This window comes from Cydia fagiglandana, chromosome 1 (assembly GCF_963556715.1).
Source record: "Cydia fagiglandana chromosome 1, ilCydFagi1.1, whole genome shotgun sequence".
Lineage (NCBI taxonomy): Eukaryota > Metazoa > Arthropoda > Insecta > Lepidoptera > Tortricidae > Cydia > Cydia fagiglandana.
In genome coordinates, this window is record NC_085932.1 from 5,574,291 (window position 1) to 5,596,889 (window position 22,599).

The 22,599-nt window shown below is 43.3% G+C and overlaps 1 protein-coding gene across 8 annotated transcripts in view; it reads left to right on the plus strand.

Moving 5' to 3' along the window:
* LOC134679980 (cell adhesion molecule Dscam2) overlaps positions 1-22,599 on the plus strand; it is a 106,236-nt gene that overhangs the window by 50,986 nt on the left and 32,651 nt on the right. For 6 of the 8 annotated variants that reach the window (XM_063538975.1, XM_063538982.1, XM_063538970.1 and 3 more), the window contains exons 6-13: positions 749-898; positions 6,639-6,771; positions 7,806-7,954; positions 8,088-8,271; positions 8,668-8,771; positions 9,099-9,355; positions 10,110-10,267; positions 10,708-10,862. In XM_063538975.1, coding sequence (XP_063395045.1) covers positions 749-898; positions 6,639-6,771; positions 7,806-7,954; positions 8,088-8,271; positions 8,668-8,771; positions 9,099-9,355; positions 10,110-10,267; positions 10,708-10,862 — 1,290 coding nt within the window. Of the gene's footprint in view, positions 1-313; positions 491-748; positions 899-1,755; positions 1,880-3,897; positions 4,019-6,638; positions 6,772-7,805; positions 7,955-8,087; positions 8,272-8,667; positions 8,772-9,098; positions 9,356-10,109; positions 10,268-10,707; positions 10,863-15,396; positions 15,528-21,946; positions 22,152-22,599 lie in introns of all 8 variants that reach the window. The other 2 variants (XM_063538998.1, XM_063538955.1) reach the window with 2 other exon arrangements.

Sequence of the window (22,599 nt, forward strand, 5' to 3'; positions counted from 1 at the left end):
GTCGCGTCTTGGATAGTTTCGGAGGGCGAACAGGAGGACGAAATCAATATCGACAACTCATCAAATTTAGGTATTTGTTTGGTTGTACTCCTTTCCGCTCCCGAGGTTTCCCATCCAGCCCTTAACACTGTCGTGTCGTAGTAGATATTTCTAGCTAACAGTGTAGGTAATATTGCGATTTTGGCGAAGGGATAGATAGATAGGCAGGGATAGGGAAGAGATAGGTATGTTTAGGTTTCCTTTATAGGGTCAAAGATAAAATTGAATTGATGTTTTGGAAACGTCTTTGACAATTCGTATCGTATTGTTCCAGTGGTTTCACAAGCGTATGCGGTAAATCTAATGGAGGAATACGTTCTGAGAGGCAACGCAGCTATTCTTAAGTGTCACATCCCGAGCTTTGTTGCGGAGTACGTTACCGTAGTCTCGTGGATCATAAGCGAAGACGCAGAAGACGTCGAAATCAATCTCGACGCCGATCATGACTTAGGTACGAGTTTTTGCCGTCCTTGGCCTTCGTCTCCAACGATCAAGTCTCTCCAGTGGTGCATAGGAGTGTTCCTATTGGTTTCCCGTGACTCCATGGGCCTCACGGCCTACCTTTTCCTCTGATCCTCCTTCCTGCATGCTATGAAATTTGTAAGTAAGGCAGCCTTAAGCTGCGGAGCCATTAACAAATTATGAAATTGAATTTATGTATATAATTGGTCTATAAAATGGAATTCTACAATGTCTTATGAATTTTCAGAGGGAAAGTACTTAGTACTGCCGTCTGGAGAGCTACATATCAGAGATGTCGGACCCGAGGATGGATATAAATCGTACCAATGTCGCACGAAGCACAGGCTTACGGGAGAAACTCGACTTTCCGCTACTAAGGGACGTCTCGTCATCACTGGTGAGTTTTCTTATTTTCTATTTGAGGTGACGCTACAAATTCATTCACTATTATACTTACGTATAAAATATATGAATACATTCCAATTACTTAATACTGTTTATAATGCAGTTTGTAATTCATATTCATAATCAATTCTTTATTGCTGGTAATGAATTCAAAGCGTCACGTTAATAACAACAATGTCGTTTTAATTAAATCTACGTACCCCAGGTTTTCGTAATCATTAGTAACGTACAGTTTTTATTAAGAGTTTGGTAGCATTTTAAAGACATTGTTGATATTAAGTTTTATTTAATTTAATTAGTTGTCTTTGAAATCTATAGAATATAGTGCTGAATATTTCCATTTACATTAATATTATAAATACGAACATACGAACGGTAACAACTAAATTTAAACTACACAGCTTAAACAATCAATCAACTGTCAATATGCAGATGATTTTTGATATCAATTTCATTGCAGTTCTGGAAATATTCTGCTTAAATTTTTCAATATGATTGTTTTTAAAGAAAATTGATAATCTCTGTCTAACTTTACTATTTCTTATAGCAAATATGTACCTTATACTTTTCAAGGTATCTTACTACGGACAATCAATATGCATACAGTTGAGATTATTAATTTTACTATTAATAGCGAAGTTTACACACACAAATATTTGTGTCTATAAACTTTTTTGTATTAAACGACTTGCCTGAATGTTGGGATAGGGTACCCTGCAGAGCCTTGACTCGCGTTTTTAAAATTAGGCGTATAGAGAACAGTAGGGGTAACTTGGCCGGTCAAAGTCCACTCTGGGTAAAACGTTCTGGTCCGATCCTTGAAAACCCGCCTTCTCCCAACATGTGCAGAACCCGTGGGTCGGGTGCCTCCCAAGTTCCCTAGCGCGTCGACCACCAGCGGGTTCCTGTTTAGCGAAGGCTCTAACATGGCAGTGCTGTGTCCTGCCCAAGCCTTCCCTGCGCCAATGTACCGGTAAGGACTCTTCAAATCTAACCGTTTACGTCCCCAGAGCCGGTAGGGCGCGTGCCTCCTAAGCTATCCACCACACAAGTCGGCGCCATGTACGTTACCACGCTGGCAGCTTCGTTTACATTACAATGTCCAAGCATTCCCTGTACCCCTCTTCAGGTAATCTTAGCACACCAACTCTCTACTATCTATACATATTTCTAGAACCGGTTGGCCGCGTACCTCCCAAGTTTGCGACCGTACTCACTGGCACAATGTTCGAGGTTAAGAAAAACGAATCATACGCATTGCAGTGCCCCGCGCAGGCGTTCCCTACTCCATTATTCAGGTACTTGATCTTAACCATTTCGCAATCCTCCCCTAGAACCGGTTGGTCGCGTGTCACCAAAATTTGCCACTTTATTGATGGGCACCTGGATGGGAGCTAAAGAAAATCATTCGCTTGCATTACAATGCCCGGCTCAAGCGTTCCCCGTTCCACTTTTCAGGTACTTACTTATTGGTTACATATTTTTGAGCTATGCATATTTTGTGTGTAGAACCCCTGGGAAAAGTATCACCGAAATTCCCCAATATCGATAAAGGGCGTCTTGTGGACTATCAGCAGAGCAGCAGTATTACTTTATTGTGCCCAGCTCAAGCGTTCCCGATTCCACTTTATAGGTAAAACAATAATATTTTGCTACAGAACCCATGGGAAAAGTATCACCGAAGTTTCCAAGTCTAGAAAAGAGTCGACTATTCAATTTCGAAAGTAACCAAACTCTGTCGGTTCTTTGTCCTGCACAAGCTTTTCCCGCCCCAATGTTTAGGTAAGTCTTACCACACAAAAAATTTTAAAAACATGTAATTTCCAATTCGTAGATCCCATGGGAAAAGTATCTCCAAAATTTGCTACCGGAGATGTTAGCCGATCGTTTATTGCAAACACGGGTAGCGTTCCCCGTTGATTTGTCCAGCTCAAGGGTTCCCTGCGCCGGCATTTAGGTAATTCAAAACTGTCTCTAACGTTTTCTCTTGGACAGAACCGATGGGCAAGGTTTCTCCAAAATTCCCGTCCATGGAAACCGGACGCAGCTTTACCTTTTCATCGAATACTTGCGTGACACTGCTCTGTCCGGCCCAAGCGTTCCCCACTCCATTGTTCAGGTACCTACTTAGATGTCTGTTTGTCTCTCTAGAACCTGTGGGACGAGTGTCTCCAAAATTCCCTTCAATGGATAGCTCAAGGAGCTTCAGCGCTACTCTTAATTCAAGTTTGACTATCCAATGCCCTGCGCAGGCTTTTCCCGTCCCATTATTCAGGTAATTTAATTAGAAGCATGCCAGTAAGCGTTTATATATTCTTAGAGCCCGTTGGTCGTGTTCAGCCTAAGTTTACGACTGGTGACAAAAGCCGCGCCTTCGATGCTAACGGAGGCGATAGCATCACACTTTTGTGCCCCGCCCAAGCATTTCCTGCCCCAATGTTCAGGTAATCCTTAGATAAAACATCCCACCAATACGCACTTATGTATATTTAGAGCCTGTGGGTCGCGTACAACCAAAATTCACAACTGGTGATAAACTTCGCGCCTTCGACGCGAACGGTGGCGACAGCATCACGCTCTTATGCCCTGCGCAAGCATTTCCAGCCCCAATGTTCAGGTATATATATTTTTTTCTAAATCACAAACCTTTTTGTAGAACCTTTGGGAAGTGCGGCTCCAAAAGTGGCAACTAAAGTGATTGACCTCACAGAAGAGTTATCGAATAATACCGTCACGTTGCTCTGTCCGGCTCAGGCTTTCCCTGTTCCAATATTCAGGTAATTTGCTATTGATATTGTCATGTCGTAGAATTCAGTAGAGAAAATGTCCATGTTTAGAACCCGTGGGCCGAGTTCCTCCGAAGTTCCCTACTTTGGACGATAGTAGAGGTTTTAAAACATCAGTCAATGCAAGCGTGACATTGCTGTGCCCCGCCCAGGCCTTCCCAGTTCCTTTATCAAGGTAAAGACTAAACTGTTAACTCTTTCGTAGAACCGCTGGGCAGTGCTGCTCCCAAAGTGGCTATGAAAATGATCGACATCACAGAGGCGCAATCCAATAATACTGTTACATTGCTATGCCCGGCTCAGTCTTTCCCTGTCCCAATATTCAGGTAATTCACAAGTATCGATGTTGTGAATCCAATAGAATAAATGTCTGTTTAGAGCCCGTGGGGAGAGTTCCTCCGAAGTTTCCCACGTTAGACAGTGTTAGAGGTTTTAGTACATCTGTCAATTCGAGTGTGACACTGCTGTGCCCCGCTCAAGCCTTCCCAGTTCCGCTCTCCAGGTAAATATTGAACTATTGGCATGTCTCTTTTTTCTTGTAGAACCAATAAATAGTGCTCCACCCAAGGTGCCTACAAAAACAATAGAGTTTGTGGAATTCAAAATGGGTTCAAGCATTACGCTGTTGTGTCTGGCACAAGCGTTCCCGGTCCCAGTGTTTAGGTGAGTCTTTAAAAATATCGCATTTGTTTTAGAGCCTGTCGGCCTAAAAGCCCCTACTTTCTCGACGGATTTCAAAATGGCGTGGTATGTTAAGGCCGTAGAGCAAGGCTTTGCATTGCTATGCCCAGCGCAGGGATCGCCCGCCCCTTTATTCAGGTATTTAAAGCCTTTTATTGTTTTAGAACCGATCGGCTCCAAAAGTCCTGCTTTCTCAAGTGGATCCAAATTAGCGTGGTTTGAAATACATTCTGGTCAAGATTTTGCACTCACGTGTCCTGCTCAAGGGTTCCCTGTCCCTTTGTTTAGGTGAGCATTTAACACAAATACATAATTCCTGCTCGACGAAGCAATATATTTAAGATACAATCTTATTTTAGAACCCGTTGGATCAAAGTCTCCTACATTTTCCACTGATAACAAATTCTCATGGTATGTGAGGAAAATAGGCGAGAGCCTTAATCTTCTGTGCCCGGCTCAAGCCTTTCCGGTTCCACTTTTCAGGTGAATGAATTATTTTTAATATTTTACTTATAGAACCCGTTGGCTCAAAGTCCCCTACGTTTTCAAACGATGTACAGTTCTCTGGAATTACTCGTAGAACCGGTCAAGATTTCGCTCTGTTATGCCAAGCACAAGCGTTCCCCGTCCCAATATTCAGGTAAGAAAAACAATGATCCTAATATTAAGCTTAATTGGCAGAACCTGTTGGGTCGAAGGCGCCGACATTTTCGTCAGAGTTTAAAAGTACTACATTAACAAAAGCGGCGGAACAAGCTATTGTTCTCTTGTGTCAAGCTCAGGCGCATCCCACTCCTCTGTTCAGGTGAGTCAATCGTTTCTCAAGCGGTTTTTTTCTTTTCTTTCACTCGATCTAATCAGATCAGCTGCTTCCTAGCCACCGAAACCTATCAATTATTAATTAAATTGAACCAGAATCAATGGTACCCTAAACCCTCATTCAGGTAGGTTCTAATATTAATTTTTATAAACTTTTTTATAGAGCCCGTTGGAGCAAAAGCCCCGTCTTTTTCAACTGACTCAAAAGGCAGTATATTTGTTAGAGAGATTGGAAATAGTTTCGCGTTACTGTGTCAAGCCCAGGCATTCCCCACCCCAGTGTTTAGGTAAGCTAACGTCACGTATTTTCTTACGCAGAGCCTGTGGGTTCCAAGCCGCCGACATTTTCCAATGATTTCACTCTATCGGCGGTCACGAGACATAGAGGTCAAGATTTTGCAATGATGTGCCAAGCCCAGGCTTTTCCCATACCGATTTTCAGGCAAGTTTTATTAACCTTTACTGTTGCATTATGAAGCTTAAATTGTATACACCAACTTTGGTCCGGTGTATTTGCGCGTTGTACCAACTTGTTTGGTACTAACTGCTTCTTCTTCTTATGCAGAGCCCGTCGGTTCCAAGGCCCCCTCGTTTTCTACTGAGTCTGATATCTCATCTCTAAAAAGACATGGAGGTGAAAGCTTTGCCCTTCTCTGTCAAGCTCAAGCTTTTCCAGTACCAATCTTCAGGCAAGTTTAACAATATAATGATTTTTGTCAGGGAGTATAAAATGTGTAAATTTAACTCCTTCTGTAGAACCGGTGGGCGCTAAATCACCGACATTTTCTACGGAATCAATGGGAAGTATATTTAGAAAACGCATCGGACAAGGCTTCGCACTTCTCTGTCAGGCTCAAAGTTACCCCGCCCCTATTTTTAGGCAAGTACTTAGTGTTGTATTCTGTTATCAACTGTTTATTTTGAATAACAGAACCCGTGGGATCCAAAGCCCCAACTTTCTCCACGGACGCACGTAGTACGACATTCATAAGAACAATTGGACAAAGCTTCGGATTGCTATGTCAAGCTCAAGCTTTCCCTGTACCATTATTCAGGCAAGTTAATCTATTCCATTTCAAATAATGTTTTACAGCAGGACAGTTTTTTCTTAAGCGTTGTGTTCCATTCCTCAGAGCCAGTGGGTGCGAAAGCTCCTACTTTTTCCGGGAACTCTAAAAGTTTTACTTTCGTCGAGGAGATAAACAAAAGTTTTGCTCTACTGTGTCAGGCGCAAGCGTTCCCTACTCCTTTATTCAGGCAAGTCACGGTTCATAACATGTAACATTTCTTAGAGCCAATCGGGAGTGTTGCACCGAGTATCACTTCGACGCAGAAGGCTGCGGTTCACTATTCACAAAACTCTGCGATGGCTCTCCTGTGCCCGGCGCAAGCGTTCCCCGTGCCGTTGTCAAGGTGCGTTGAATTTATCTACTTACTCTCTTGCAGAACCCACCAACAAGATCGCCCCACGGAGTGAGAAAAGCCGCAAATTTGAAGGTGGACAAATATTTTTAGTTTCTGAAACAGAGTCCGTCTATCTCACCTGCGAAGTATCCGGCTATCCCGCCCCCATATTCAGGTAAGTCCCATACACCCAGAACCGACGAAAGATTTATCGAGATTAACTTTATAGTTTATAGAGATATTCTTATTTTGTCCGATACTTTTCCCATAGGGTTTTTAATAGAGATCTGTAGGTTTTCAAGTATCCATCCATTACAGAACCAACTAATAAGATACCACCTAGAAAAGATTCAGCCAAACACTTCGAAGGTTGGGAAGTTTTCGTCGTTTCCCAAGGGACCAATGCATACTTAACATGTCAAGTCGCTGCATTCCCGGCACCCTTATTTAGGTGAGTGATAGGTGTCAATTAAAAATTCAGAGTGTGGACTCTTGATTAATCTGAAGGATAAAATGTCCATTTGCGAGTAAACCAAAGAAATGCGTACCTATTGAGATTTGAACCCTGTCACGGCCGGCCGCCGATATCTCACGCATTCATTCATCACGTAGCCTCACCATCCCATTCCAATGTACTGATGTGCGTTGTTATTGCAGTCTGTTGCGGCGGCCGCTCCGCCCGCGTGACATGAAGGCGTGACTCGCGGCCGGCCGCGACCTTAAGGTCCCCAGCCAAAGTATAGAACAGCGTACACACCTGCCGGTAAGTGTCAGGGTGTTCTTGCTTTTATGAACGCTTCGATCTTTACTTTGTGCTTCGCGTAGCTCGCACATAACATCCATGTGCTTTCACGCGCTTTCGTTATTGTACCTTTTTTTAATTTAGTAGCCAAATATGTCTGGGTGGTAGGGTTGAAGCTTCTCACGTCAACTTTATATGTATTTCTCTTTAAGAACCTACGAATAGTATCCCTCCCAAGCTGTCTAGTGGTCGATTACATGAGTCTGAGTTCGGTGTCGGACAAAAGGGAACGATTATGTGTTTGAGTCAAGGGTTTCCGGTGCCGGTTTTCAGGTGGGTGACAGAGGATACTCTATAAGTATAATACTTTTGGTCTTGAACGTACTTTGTAGCGATTTTATCTTTGAGTGTCCAAGATTAGTTAAGTTGCCTGATTCTCCCCCTGAACTTGTTCTGTTTTGTTTCAGATGGTACAAGTTTATCGACGGCACAACGAGAAAGCAGCCAGTTACGCTGAACGACCGAGTGAAACAAGTATCTGGAACTCTGATTATCAAAGAAGCCAAGGTCGAGGATTCTGGAAAATACCTGTGCGTGGTCAACAACTCTGTTGGTGGTATGTTTACATTTACATAGATACATATACTTAATGTTGTTCTAATGGTTCCTAATAACAGTAATAACAAATATGTCTATTATATTCTAGTATATGTAGAATAATAAATGAATGCGTCTTACTAAATTTCCAGGCGAATCAGTGGAAACAGTACTAACAGTAACAGCTCCTCTCAAGACGACCGTGGAACCAGCTACGCAAACTGTCGATTTTGGCAGACCCGCGGTATTTACCTGCAAATATGAAGGCAACCCCGTCAAAACGATCACCTGGCTCAAGGACGGCAAGGACATGAAGCACCACGACCCTCAGCTCAGGTAAGATATAAACTTACAGTTAAGGGTAGCAATAGTGCTGGATAATATATTCAAAACGGTCGTTGATCCATCCCCATAGAACTTCTATATCGGTAGACCTACCGTGTCCACCTGCAAGTGAAGATCATGTGGTTTAAGAACGACAATGGTATGATGTCATAAATGTTGTAATCCTCTGCTCACCTGAGCAGAAATCATGAATGTATGATGAAAGAAAAACAAGCAAGATTCTTATTCTTTAGCCGATAGAGCCGAATTCATAAGCATACATTCTTATTTTGAAAATTTCATGTTTTTTCAAGTTTTTGATTGTCTAAACTAAAATGTTATATTGTCAGCTCCTGATGATTGTTGTAACCTTGCTAATTAATACATGGTTTTTTATATTGATTATAGGATCGAATCAGTGAAGAAGGAGGACAAGGGAATGTACCAGTGCTTCATTAGGAACGACCAGGAAAGTGCAGGAGCTAGCGCCGAACTTAAACTTGGAGGACGATGTAAGATATTCATATTTAATACACATTTATTTTTATACAAATAAATGATAAGATGCCTGTTATTGTATCAGAAAATCTTTGAAACTCGTCCGTTAAATCAAAACTGTGACAATTATTGATGCTACACACTGTCCATATACATACTTCAAGTGTAAAGTACTTCTGAATTTTTCTTTCTTTTGAATTTTTCAAAAACATTTCTTCATGGAACGTGTATAAGAGTAACGAAAACTATGTTCTAATATGTTGTGTTCTACATTTAATCAGTTAGATACTTTTAAGTCATGAAAATCTAAAAGTTATTGACTATCTTTTTTCCGATTCCAGTCGAACCCCCCCAAATCCGCAAGAACTTCCAAGAGCAGACCCTCCGCTCCGGCCCATCTCTACGTCTCCAATGCGTCGCGTCCGGTAACCCCACTCCTGACATCGCCTGGCTTTTGGACGGAGAGAAGTTATCCAGTGGAGAACGCCTGCAGATCGGACAGTTCGTTACCGCTGACGGCAACGTTGAGTCGCATCTGAACATCTCTTCTGTACACACTAATGATGGTGGATTGTATTCCTGCATCGCTTCGAGCAAGGTAATTTAGGGAACAATCGCTCAGTTCCATTCCCACATATCCAATGCGTTGCTTCTATGCACATTACTGCGTGTTATTATTTAGTTTCAATTTTGTACCAACATTAAAGTAATATCAGGTAGTAGCTAATAATCGAAAAGTCTATCAAGATAGTCTATTCTCGTTTCAGTTGAGTTAATAAAGTAAGAAGTACTTACATAGATATTGGCACGCAAACTCAACAGTTTTGCATTTAAAGTGACAATTATTGGAAATGAGCCAACCTAAAGCCTATTTGTCTGACATTAATACTAATTCATTTCAAGCAGCAAGTTTTATGTTCCTTTTGTGTAAATGATTGGAAGATAAAGGGTTTTCCAATGTCAGTACTGAGTAAGAAGTATCGTTAAAGCACTGATCTAGTTTGAATGTTGAGCCATCTGTCAACCTATACACACTCGAGTCAAGGCTACGCGATATAAGTATAACCCATAACAAAAAGCTGACGATGTCAATGACTTATGGCATTATTCATAAACGCGTCACTGGCCCGAATTAGCTATCAATCATTTGTCTTTATCTATCATGTTGACTTATGTATTTGTAAGAAATGGATAGGACATATTTAACTAAATCAGGCCCGTGAAGTTTTATGAATAAGGGGATTAGCCTCTAGCTTGATGCAAGCCGAGTTCATCCTCACCCTCTGTCTCTCTCTTTCCGAGCATCGCAGGTCCTTTAGTCCCTTTAGTAACGTGTATGTTTGAAACTCCAGGTTGGCAGCGCATCGCACTCGGCCCGCGTGAACGTGTACGGCCTGCCGTACGTGCGGCCCATGAAGAAACGGCCCGTCGTGGCCAGCGACACCCTGATCGCTCACTGCCCCGTCGCCGGATACCCCATTGACTCTATCGTGTGGGAGCGAGACGGACGGTGAGTACTTGTTCTCTGTTAAGAGTGCGATGACAATGAAATTTTACGATGTAAGCAGCACTGAAACTGGCGGAAGTTATATAAGTACCTAATGAATACTTTTCGGGGATTTAAAAAAAATATTGGCCATATCATATGGTACGGGTAAATGATGTGTATACGCTGACATTTAAATGTGTAGATGACAGAAGAGTATACAATAATCCAGAACTAGCTGGATGCAGCATCACCGGTAGGTGTACGGAAGTACAATTTGGATCCAGAATGCAAATCCTGTTGAAAACGCGTTCAGTATAAAATTGGTTTTATTTATGGCTCACTGTACTCTGCTTGTTAGCTCGACAGTGTAACAATTTCAAACCTCTAATCTAAAGATTACTTGGACAACTGTACATCAGGTTAGACGAGTATTCTGTACTTGTTGTTGTATTTATTTCCAGCGTGCTGCCAATCAACCGTAAACAGAAAGTATTCCCGAACGGCACCCTGGTGATCGAGAACGTGGAGCGCAACAGCGACCAGGCCACCTACACCTGCGTCGCCAAGAACAGCCAGGGCTATAGCGCCCGGGGAACGCTAGAGCTGCAAGTCATGGGTAAGTTCAACTACACAAAAAAAACAAGAGTCAGCCTAAGAAAAGTCTGCAGCGGATTTGATAGCCCACGCAGTGCACATGTTATTTTAAACGTCAAACTACTATGAAATTATATGACGTATAAATAACACTTACACTGCGTGGGCTATCAAATCCGCTGCAGACTTTTCTTAGACCGACTCTAAAAAAAGGAGGAACGTTCATTTGTACCATGCTGCTGTCACTTTCTGACGTACCATCGGCCACACTGCTAATTGACAATTTGTGAACCTAATTGCAATATAAGGTCTACCGATGGTCGGTTAAGAATGTTGCTGTAGGTATATTAACGTGACAGTAACTGAGCACATAATGAACGTTTTATGAACTGAGCACATTGAGTGTCGTTTGATTTGACTCTCTTTACGGGCTTTGAACGTTGACTCTAAAGTTACTCTCTCCTTCAGGCTCCAAAGAGTCTGAAGTCTTCGGAAACTAAATTTTCTGTTGCCCTATAAAAGATACAAGTCACATTGAGCACTATGTAAAGCTTTATTATTAGGACTTGAACGAGAAAGAGACCCCCTTTATAATTGGTTATGCATATAAGGATACCTACCTACAGCACATACTCGTAATTAATCAACCACTGCAAGGTACCTTTAGAGTCAAGTTTCAGCAGCCATTTTTTGAGTGAGCTAATAAAATTATCGTCTAAGCAAAGAATAATTAATGAAGTGTGTAAGAAACAATATCGAAACCAGTTACTTTAATGAGTTTCATACATTTTAAGAATTTATTAGCTCACTCATCAGCACAAAAGTAAGAAAAAGCATTTATTCTTATTGCGTGTTAAGAAAGAAGAGTCAACCACTCATTATTTAAAACAAAATTAGAAAATAAAAATAAACAAATAAAATCAATAAAGAAAGAAGAAAAAGGGAAACAAGAATATAAAGTAGAATAATAGAAAGAAAGATGTTCCAACTGAAACAAGTTTCAAAATAGGAAATCGGATAACTTCGCTCTAATATTTTAATTTTTAATTTTTTTAACAAGCAGAAACGTCTGCGAACGATGCTATTAAGCTTAGAATAAATTTAAAAGTGGAAAAATTACTGTCTTGGGTGAGACTTGAACTCACGGCCTCTGGATCGATACTCCAGCGCTCTGCCATCTGAGCCACCAAGACCTCATCCCTAGCCAGCAAATCTTTCCACCATATTATAGGTCAAGGGGACCCTTAGCGACATCTACCGTAAGAGTGTTATACTTCTTAAACGGCTACCGGAGTTCCAAGTCATATTGGAAATTCACCAGTTACGATGTGCTACCCATACTAATTTTAATTTTTAACAAGCAGAAACGTCTGCGAACGATGCTATTAAGCTTAGAATAAATTTAAAAGTGGAAAAATTACTGTCTTGGGTGAGACTTGAACTCACGGCCTCTGGATCGATACTCCAGCGCTCTGCCATCTGAGCCACCAAGACCTCATCCCTAGCCAGCAAATCTTTCCACCATATTATAGGTCAAGGGGACCCTTAGCGACATCTACCGTAAGAGTGTTATACTTCTTAAACGGCTACCGGAGTTCCAAGTCATATTTTCCACTTTTAAATTTATTCGCTCTAATACTTATAGACCTAATCTAAACATTGGTGCAATTCTTAAAAAAAAGAAAATAATGAGTGGAAGAATAAATCACAGAGTTGCCCAGTAGAGAACCTGAAGTATACAATTATTTATACAGGTTTATTCAAAGTTACTAATTCAATTCTCATCATCATAATGCGACTTTGTGTCTCTTCTTGTCGCAAAGAAAAGCCGTTGCAAATGTCACATTACACCACACACAAAACAAATGTTTTCAATTGAGAAATGTTTCAGAGTTAGAGAAGATTTAATAAAAACAACTGTAATTCATTTGAATTACCAAATGAATTACAGTTGTTTTTATTAAATCTTCTCTAGCTCTGAAGCATTCTAAGCTAAAACATCGATGTTCAAATTTTATGAAAACATATTACAGCGGCTTTATTTTGCAACTGTTTATTAATAACCTTTCTTTCAGATTTTACATCAGTACATTGAATAAAAGTGTATCAAAAATGGCCAATGTTATATTATCGGAGATGTTTATGCCCGCCAAAGCTACATCGTTTGCCACACACGCCCCGTTCCTCCGACGGTAGAACAAGTAGCTCCCTGTAGCGCGAGTCATTGCAGTGCCCCCGCAAATATTGCCCTTCGAGTTCGGCGAGGAACCCGCCAACGCCGGAGACATGGCGTCCATATCCTGCGCCGTCAGCAAGGGCGACCAACCGCTTAACATTTCCTGGTACTTCAACGGACAACGAGTCCAAAGGGGCAATGATCTCGGAATAGTGGTCGTAAACATAAACAAGAAAACCTCGATCCTAAACATAGACTCGGTTAGCGGGGTGAACAGGGGCTCCTACGACTGTGTGGCGGCGAACTGGGCCGGCTCCACCAACCACACCGCAGTACTTAACGTCAACGGTACAGCTATCGGCTATCGAAAATTGCTTGTATCCTTCCTTTTTAAAAGTAGTTTCCCCTTAGAAACCCACTTTCACATGCTCCCCAGTCCCACCACAGATCACGCCGTTCGAATTTGGCGAGGAAATCCTGAACGAGGGTGAGACGGCGTCAGTTTCTTGCGTGATGAGCAAAGGAGACCTCCCAGTCGTATTCACGTGGAGATTTAATGGAGAGGAAATTAAGCCCCGCAATGCCCTCGGCATCGTCCTCACCACCATCAGCAAGAAAACCTCCATCCTGAACATTGAGCCGGTCAGCGCTGTTCACCGAGGCACCTACACTTGCGAGATCAGAAACCAGGCCGGGGAAACTAATCACACCACTCTCCTTAGTGTCAACGGTTCGCTTTTCTTTTATTAGATTTCATTAAAGTTTCGCTTGTCCCCCACAGTCCCCCCTCAAATCTTACCTTTCGAGTTCGGGGAGGAGCCCGCCAACGCCGGGGACACCGCCTCAGTCCAATGCGTTATGAATAAGGGTGATTTGCCGGCCAATTTCTCGTGGAGTCTCAACGAGAAACCGATCTTCCACGGAAAAAGCCTGGGCATCGCCATAGGCAGCATGAGCCGCAAAATGTCGATCCTCAATATTGATTCCGTGAATGGAACCCACAGAGGCACTTACGTCTGTCGCGTTGAGAACGCTGCCGGTTCTACCAACCACAGCGCTACCTTGGAAGTCAATGGTTCTTCTTTCACTTTTCTATACTAGTACTAGTGTAGTTTCTTTAATTCAGTTCTTTGTAGTAAATTAGGCTGTAAATTATTATTCACCCTGTAACAGTTTTGCCCCAAATCCATCCTTTCACCTTCGGAGATGAGCCGGCCAACGCGGGAGAAATGGTCGGTGTCCAGTGTATGGTGCCGAAAGGCGACGCACCTATCAACATAACTTGGCAATTAAATGGGCAGCCTTTAAGAGGAATTCAAGGAATAACAGTTACCAAGATTGGTCACAAAGCGAGTAGCCTGTCTATAGACTCCGTAACATCCATACATAGAGGTGTCTACACTTGCTTTGCCTCGAACGCAGCGGGTCATACCAATTACTCTACTGAACTGGCTGTAAATGGTAAATTTATAAAATAACGCAACAATGTAGATCTGACTGAGAATGCAACTCTTCTTCTGCTTGTATTGCCTAGTTTATTTAAATGATTTGTTCAATTGAAACCATTCTAGTACTCCCCCAAATCAACCCTTTCACGTTCGGAGACGAGCCGGCCAACGCGGGCGACACAGTCGGATTGCAATGCATGGTGGTGAAAGGAGACGTCCCCGTCAACATCACTTGGCGGTTAAACGATAGGCCGATATCAGACACCCCTGGTATTTCGATCATGAAAATGAGCGCGAAGGCGAGTGGCCTCACTATCGAATCTGTGTTAGCCATTCACAGAGGAACATACACGTGTCATGCCCAAAACGCAGCCGGCCACACCAATCACTCTGCTGAACTCGCTGTCAATGGTACACTTCATCGACACTTAATTTTTTTAGCTTTGTACTTTTTATGCCCTTATTAGTTCCAAACCCTAAAAGCCATCAACCTCTTAATCTTTGTCCAATCTATTTTACCTCCATCCCATATAGTTGTACCCCAAGTGACTCCGTTCGATTTCGGCGAGGACATCCTAAACGCTGGTGAAACCGTATCTTTAACCTGTACCGTGGGCAAGGGAGATTTGCCACTGAACATACATTGGGAGCTTAACAATAAAATTCTGAATTCCGGCAACGGTGTGCTTATAATTAGAAGTGGCAAAAGAATTTCTATGCTGAGTATAGAAAACGTTCAACACGAGCACATTGGCAACTATACCTGCATAGCGGAAAACGAAGCTGGCCAGAGTAGTCACAGCGCAGTCCTCAACGTAAACGGTATACAATTCATGCAAACTGCTTCGCTTTTGTTCGCACGATTTACCTATTTTACAGTCACATGTATTTGTTTTTACCTTTCTGTTACGTACGACCACCATCCTTGGCAGTTCTTCCTCAAGTGGCGCCCTTCGACTTCGGGGAGGACACGTATAACGCGGGAGACACCGTGTCTCTAACGTGCACCATCACTAAGGGCGATATGCCGATCGAGATATCTTGGTTGTTTGACAACAAGCCCGTGGGAAATGGGGACGGCGTGATCATTGCGCGCAGTGGACGAAAAATATCAATACTGAGCATCGACTCCATTCAGGGCTCCCACAGGGGGAATTACACGTGTGTGGCAAAGAACGATGCGGGCTCCGCAGCGCATTCCGCTCTCCTTCATGTCAACGGTATTATAATCCAAATATTAACATTCTCTTGATCGAATGATAGTCCTTAGTTTTCCGTTATTTTTCCTTCAGTTGCTCCACAAATTATGCCATTTGATTTCGGCACGGAACCCGTCAATGATCAGGAACTCGTCGTGGTTATGTGCACCGTCTCCAAGGGCGATATGCCTTTATCGATAAATTGGTACTTCAACGGCAAAGCTGTTAAGTCGGGAAGTAACGGAGTAGTGCTTACTAATACGAAACGCACTAGCCAGCTGACTATAGAGGCGGTCACGCACACAAACCAAGGAAACTACACGTGTGCCGTAGGCAACCAAGCGGGCACAACTAACCATTCAGCCGAGCTCTATGTAAACGGTACTTAATCGTAACTCGCGTAATGTTTTCTCCCAATTCTCCTGATTTGTTCTTGCTTATTGCTGATTCCTCTCCTCTCTCAGTCCCTCCTCAGATCATGCCCTTTGAGTTCGGCGAAGAACCGGTCAATGCACAAGAAATGGTCGTCGTTACTTGCACGGTTACTAAAGGGGACCTACCCTTAAAAATAGAATGGTATTTTAATGATACCCAAGTAAGATCGGGAGACAGCGGGATGACTCTAATGAACTCGAGGCGTACAAGTCAACTTAGCATCGAGTCTGTTAGTCATCAGAATCAAGGGTTCTATTCTTGCGTCGTGCGAAATGACGCTGGCTCCGTAAATCACACAGCACAGCTATATGTAAACGGTATAAGTTGCTTATATCTTTCCTTAACATTGCAACCTTTTAGTATTAGTGTACCTTTTTTTCCCCATCCTGCTTCTACTTGTAACTTTGGCGGGTCATAATACTCATCACAGATAATCGTCATTATCTACGAGGAAAGAAGTTCAGATACGGAATAGTCATACTTCGTTGACGTTACATCATTTCAGTGGCACCGATTATAGCGCCCTTCGAATTTGATGAATCGGTATTTTTTGGAGAGGGCGTTCAAGTGATGTGCCACATTACCAAAGGGGACAGGCCGCTCGATTTCAAGTGGACATTTAGTGGTGGAGACGTGAGTTCCTTAAGCGGGGTAAACATCATGAATGTTGGGGACCGGGGCTCGGTTCTTATAATACCCACCGTGACGGCCCAGCATTCTGGCATTTTTACGTGCACTGCCTCCAACATTATCGCCAGCGCTAGTCATCACGCCACGCTCAATGTTAAGGGTATCATCGCACTTTTCGTGGTAGCATATTGTGTCATGTTATGTTTCGTCTCTCTTCCCAAATCCTTGTAGCCAAATAGTGGAAACAAAACCCGCTTAAGACATTGTGCTCCCAGTGTAGTAAGATAAAAGGCAAGTTTGTTACAGTGGCGCCCATCATTTCACCATTTGAATTTGATGCGGCAGTTTTTTACGGCGAAAGTATCCAAGTCATGTGTCACGTTCCCAAAGGAGATATGCCGTTAATTATTACTTGGTATTTTCGCGATCTTCTATTGCAAAACCAGGATGCAGTCATCATAACCAAATTAGGAGACAGGAGCACCTTGTTATCTATTCCGGCAGTGACAGAAAAACACTCTGGAAATTACACTTGCGCAGCTTCCAATACCGTAGCGAGCACTAACCACACTGCCACATTAAACGTTCAGGGTACACACTTTTCTGTAGATTCATTGTTGATTTTTAGTTTATTTTATGTTTTTCCCTCACCAGTTCCTCCGCACATAGTTCCATTTGAAGCCGAAGAGCAAGTCTTTGCTGGTGAATCTGTACAATTGACGTGTCACGTATCTAAAGGCGATACGCCCCTAACGATCACATGGAGTTTTCACGGGGAAGACCTGTCTTCCCACCAGGGACTGTCTACTACGAAGATAGGCGAGCGCACGTCGCTGCTGAGTATATCTAGCGCCACTGCGAGTCACAGCGGCGAATACTCGTGCCACGCCGGCAACCACGCCGGCCTGGCTGTCCACTCCGCCTCAGTCAATGTCCATGGTATCCCCCATTCAGCCCGCTGCCTTAGCCTAAGCGCACGCTGCACGCTTGCCTGAATAATACCTAATATCGGCCTTCTGGATTATCAGTGCTGCCGCACATCGTACCCTTCGAGGCGGACGAATCTGTGTTTGCCGGTGAATCGGTCCAACTCACCTGTACCGTTTCCAAGGGCGACTTACCGCTCAACATCAAGTGGCACTTTCATGGTTACGACAATGCTACTTCAGAACTTGGCATCATGACGACTAAAATGACATCACGCACTTCATTTTTATCTATCGCTGCCGTTACTGCCAGCCATAGCGGCAATTATACCTGCGTAGCCTCCAATAGCGCCGGCTCTACTAACCATACCACTATCCTAAATGTTCAGGGTCAGTTTCATTTTACATCATTGTTATGGTTTACCATTGCCATGCCGGTTTTTCGCATCGCCGTCAGGTGTGTCGATAGAACCAGTCTGTATTCTATCGACACATCTCCAGCGTCCGCTTGTTTTTTCCCACCATTTGTTTTTGCCATGAATTTTACTTTTACCTCTTGTTCATATTCGTTTCTCCCATACAGCCACACCGAAATTTTGTTAATGAATATTATTCAAACAGTCTATTAGATGATTTGCCTCATATACCTATAAGAAAAGTCAAGTTTAGCGGTTCGTCGTTTTCGCGAGAGATAGGAAGTAAAGCGAACGGACAGTCGTCATTGTTTTTGTGTATAGTTTTATAACTTCGGTAGTTTGGTACTTGTTTGACTTAGGATGCATTCTTCCTGAAACAGTTTTGCCCCAAATCCACCCTTTCACATTCGGAGATGAGCCGGCCAACGCTGGCGACACGGTGGGCATCCAATGTATGGTTACTAAAGGCGACGTTCCTGTCAACATTACTTGGCTGCTCAATGGAAAGCCTTTGAACGGAATTCAAGGAATTACGGTCACCAAGATCGGGCATAAATCGAGTAGTCTGTCTATTGACTCAGTAGCTTCCATTCACAGAGGTGTTTACACTTGCCTCGCTGCCAATCAAGCGGGTCATGCCAATTACTCCAGTGACTTGGCTGTTAACGGTAATTTTCCTAACACATTTTTTTAGCTAATTTAACATAAAGTATTTGCCGCAGTATCGTCTTAGTACTTATATTGTTTTATGTCCAAAAATTCTACCTATTTTTGTATTTTCTATTATCCATGCTTTTGCCGTAGCAAAGAACCAATACCATAGTCCCAAAGAAAATCAGATAAAAAATGTGTGTGCGAGTAGTCTTTCACTTGAAGTCCATTATCGTTCCACAGGAATAATACGTTTCGTCTTAAATGCTTCATTACTTATGCCTAAATTAATCACCCTGGATACTATGATGATGGTATTTTTCGTGATAATGCGTTTCGGAATTCATATTTCTGCCCAATCTATTTAGTTCTCAAAATTGTCCCTTAGTTGCACCGCAAGTGACTCCATTCGATTTCGGCGAAGACATCATGAATGCAGGCGAAACAGTATCTTTGGTCTGTACCGTCGGAAAAGGCGATCTGCCACTTACAATACACTGGCAACTTAACGACCAAGTTCTTAATTCTGGAAACGGAGTTCAAATAAATAGAAATGGGAAAAAAGTATCTGTATTGAGCATAGAGAATGTTCAACACGAGCACATTGGCAACTATACCTGCATAGCGGAAAACGAAGCTGGGCAGAGTACTCACAGCGCAGTCCTCAACGTAAACGGTATACAACTCATGCAAACCGCTTCGCTTTTGTTCGCACGATTTACCTATTTTACAGTCACATGTATTTGTTTTTACCTTTCTGTTACGTACGACCACCATCCTTGGCAGTTCTTCCTCAAGTGGCGCCGTTCGACTTCGGGGAGGACACGTATAACGCGGGAGACACCGTGTCTCTCACGTGCACCATCACCAAGGGCGATATGCCGATAGAAATAATTTGGTTGTTCAACGACACACCCATGCGAAGTGGGGACGGCGTAGTCATCGCACGTAGTGGGCGGAAAATATCAATGTTAAGCATCGACTCCATTCAGGGCTCCCACAGAGGGAATTACACGTGTGTGGCAAAGAACGATGCGGGCTCTGCAGCGCATTCTGCTCTCCTTCATGTCAACGGTATTATAATCCAAATCTTTTTGTGTTGATAGATTGTTAGTTATGATTTATTTCGTTACTTTCCTTTAGTTGCACCACAAATTATGCCATTTGATTTCGGCACGGAACCTGTCAACGATCAGGAACTCGTCGTAGTTATATGTACCGTCACGAAAGGCGACATGCCCCTTTCGATAAATTGGTATTTTAACGGGAAACGCGTTAAGTCCGGAAGCAACGGCGTGGTGCTTACAAACACGAAGCGCACCAGCCAGCTGACTATAGAGGCGGTCACGCACACAAACCAAGGAAACTACACGTGTGCCGTAGGCAACCAAGCGGGCACAACTAACCATTCAGCCGAGCTCTATGTAAACGGTACTTAATTGTAACTCGCGTAGTTTATTTTCTCCCAATAGTTCTGATTTTCACATGCTTTTTGCTGATTCCTCTCCTCTGTCAGTCCCTCCACAGATCATGCCCTTTGAGTTCGGCGAGGAACCGGTGAATGCTCAAGACATGGTGCTAGTTACTTGTACGGCTCTTAAGGGAGACCAGCCTTTGAAGATAGAATGGTATTTCAATGAAACTCTCGTGAAGTCGGGCGACAAAGGGATAACCCTTACGAATACAAAACGCACTAGTCAGTTAAGCATTGAATCTGTCAGTCACCAGAATCAGGGCTCTTATTCTTGCGTCGTGCGAAATGACGCTGGCTCCGTCAACCATACTGCACAGCTATTCGTAAATGGTACTTGCATCTTTTTTACCCCAGCCTTGAAGCCTGTATGTAGCATTAGTAGTAGTTTTCCCATCCTCCCTCCACTTGTAACTTTGGCGGGTCATAGCGGACATCACTAAAAATTTTCACTGCGCAGAGAAGACTTCGACGAGACGTAATCAAACGTAACATTTTTAAAATTGCATAATTTCAGTGGCGCCAATCATAGCTCCTTTTGAATTCGACGAATCAGTATTTTTCGGTGAGGGCGTCCAAGTGATGTGCCACGTTACCAAAGGGGACAGACCGCTCGATTTCAAGTGGACGTTTAGTGGCGGAGACGTGAGTTCCTTGAGCGGGGTAAACATCATGAATGTTGGGGACCGGGGATCGGCTTTAATCATACCCACCGTGACGGCCCAACATTCGGGCATTTTCACGTGCACAGCCTCCAACATTGTTGCCAACGCTAGTCATCATGCCACGCTCAATGTCAAGGGTATCGTCGCACTTCTTATGATAGCTTGTACATACTTGTGTGTGTATCATGTTACGTTACGTTCCCCTCCAAAGTCCTTTAATCCGAATACTTACGTAAACAACATTATGTGATTTAGTATAGTCAGAGGCAAGTTTGTTACAGTGGCACCCATTATATCACCATTTGAGTTCGATGAAGCAGTTTTCTATGGAGAAAGCATTCAAGTCATGTGTCACGTTCCCACAAGGGCGACATGCCGTTAACTCTGACTTGGTATTTCCGCGATCTTCCACTGCAAAAGCAGGACACAGTCATCATTACTAAACTGAGCGACAGGAGCTCCGTGTTATCTATCCCGGCAGCAACTGAGAAACACTCTGGAAATTACTCATGCGCGGCTTCTAATACCGTAGCGAACACTAACCACACTGCCACATTAAACGTTCAGGGTACACACTTTTCTGTACATTCATTGTTAACTTTTCGTTTATATTTTGTTTATTTTTTCCTTCACCAGTTCCCCCGCACATTGTTCCATTTGAGGCCGAAGAGCCAGTATTTGCCGGCGAATCAGTACAATTGGCATGTCACGTATCTAAAGGCGACACACCCCTCACGATCGCTTGGAGTTTCCACGGGGAAGACCTGTCCTCCCACCAGGGAATATCTACCATGAAGATCGGCGAGCGCACGTCGCTACTAATTATATCTAGCGCCACTGCGAGTCACAGCGGCGAATACTCGTGCCACGCCGGCAACCACGCCGGCCTGGCTGTCCACTCCGCCTCAGTCAATGTCCATGGTATCCCCCGTTCCGCCTGCTGCTCTAGCCTAAACGCACGCTGCACGCTTGCCTCAATAATAATCTCGGCCTTCTCAATTAACAGTACTGCCATACATCGTTCCCTTCGAGGCGGACGAGTCTGTGTTCGCTGGCGAATCGGTTCAACTCAACTGTCACGTTTCCAAGGGCGACTTACCTCTCAACATTAAATGGCATTTCCATGGTTACGACAATGCTACTTCAGAACTCGGCATCATGACGACTAAAATGACCTCGCGTACCTCATTTCTATCAATCGCCGCCGCTACCGCCAGCCATAGTGGCAACTATACCTGCGTAGCTGCCAACAGCGCCGGCTCTACTAATCATACCACTATCCTTAATGTTCATGGTCAGTTTCATTTCTTCATCATTTTGAGTTTTCATGATCATCCAGCAGCGCATCGGTCAGGCGTGTCGATGGAGTCAGCATGCGTTCTGTCCACACATCTGCAGCGTACGCTTGTTTTCTTCCCTTGTTTAATTTGTCATAAATTTATTTCTACCTTTTAAATTATTCATTCGTCTCATTCATTCGCAGCGAACATTTTACCATTCAACGTTGATAGGTAATATTGTTCTTTGGGGCAATGGGGAGTCCGTCCAGATGATGTGCCACGTGTCTAAGGGAGATACTTCTCTCCTCTAGACATCTACTCGTAAACTAGAGGTTTGACGAAAAAAAAGATATCTATCGCGAAACTTAGGAATTTCCACTAAAGTGTGCGACATACCTACATATTTTCCGTTCTGATGTTGCCATCCGAGACTAGAGCCCATTCCTGGAACCTCGTCCGTAC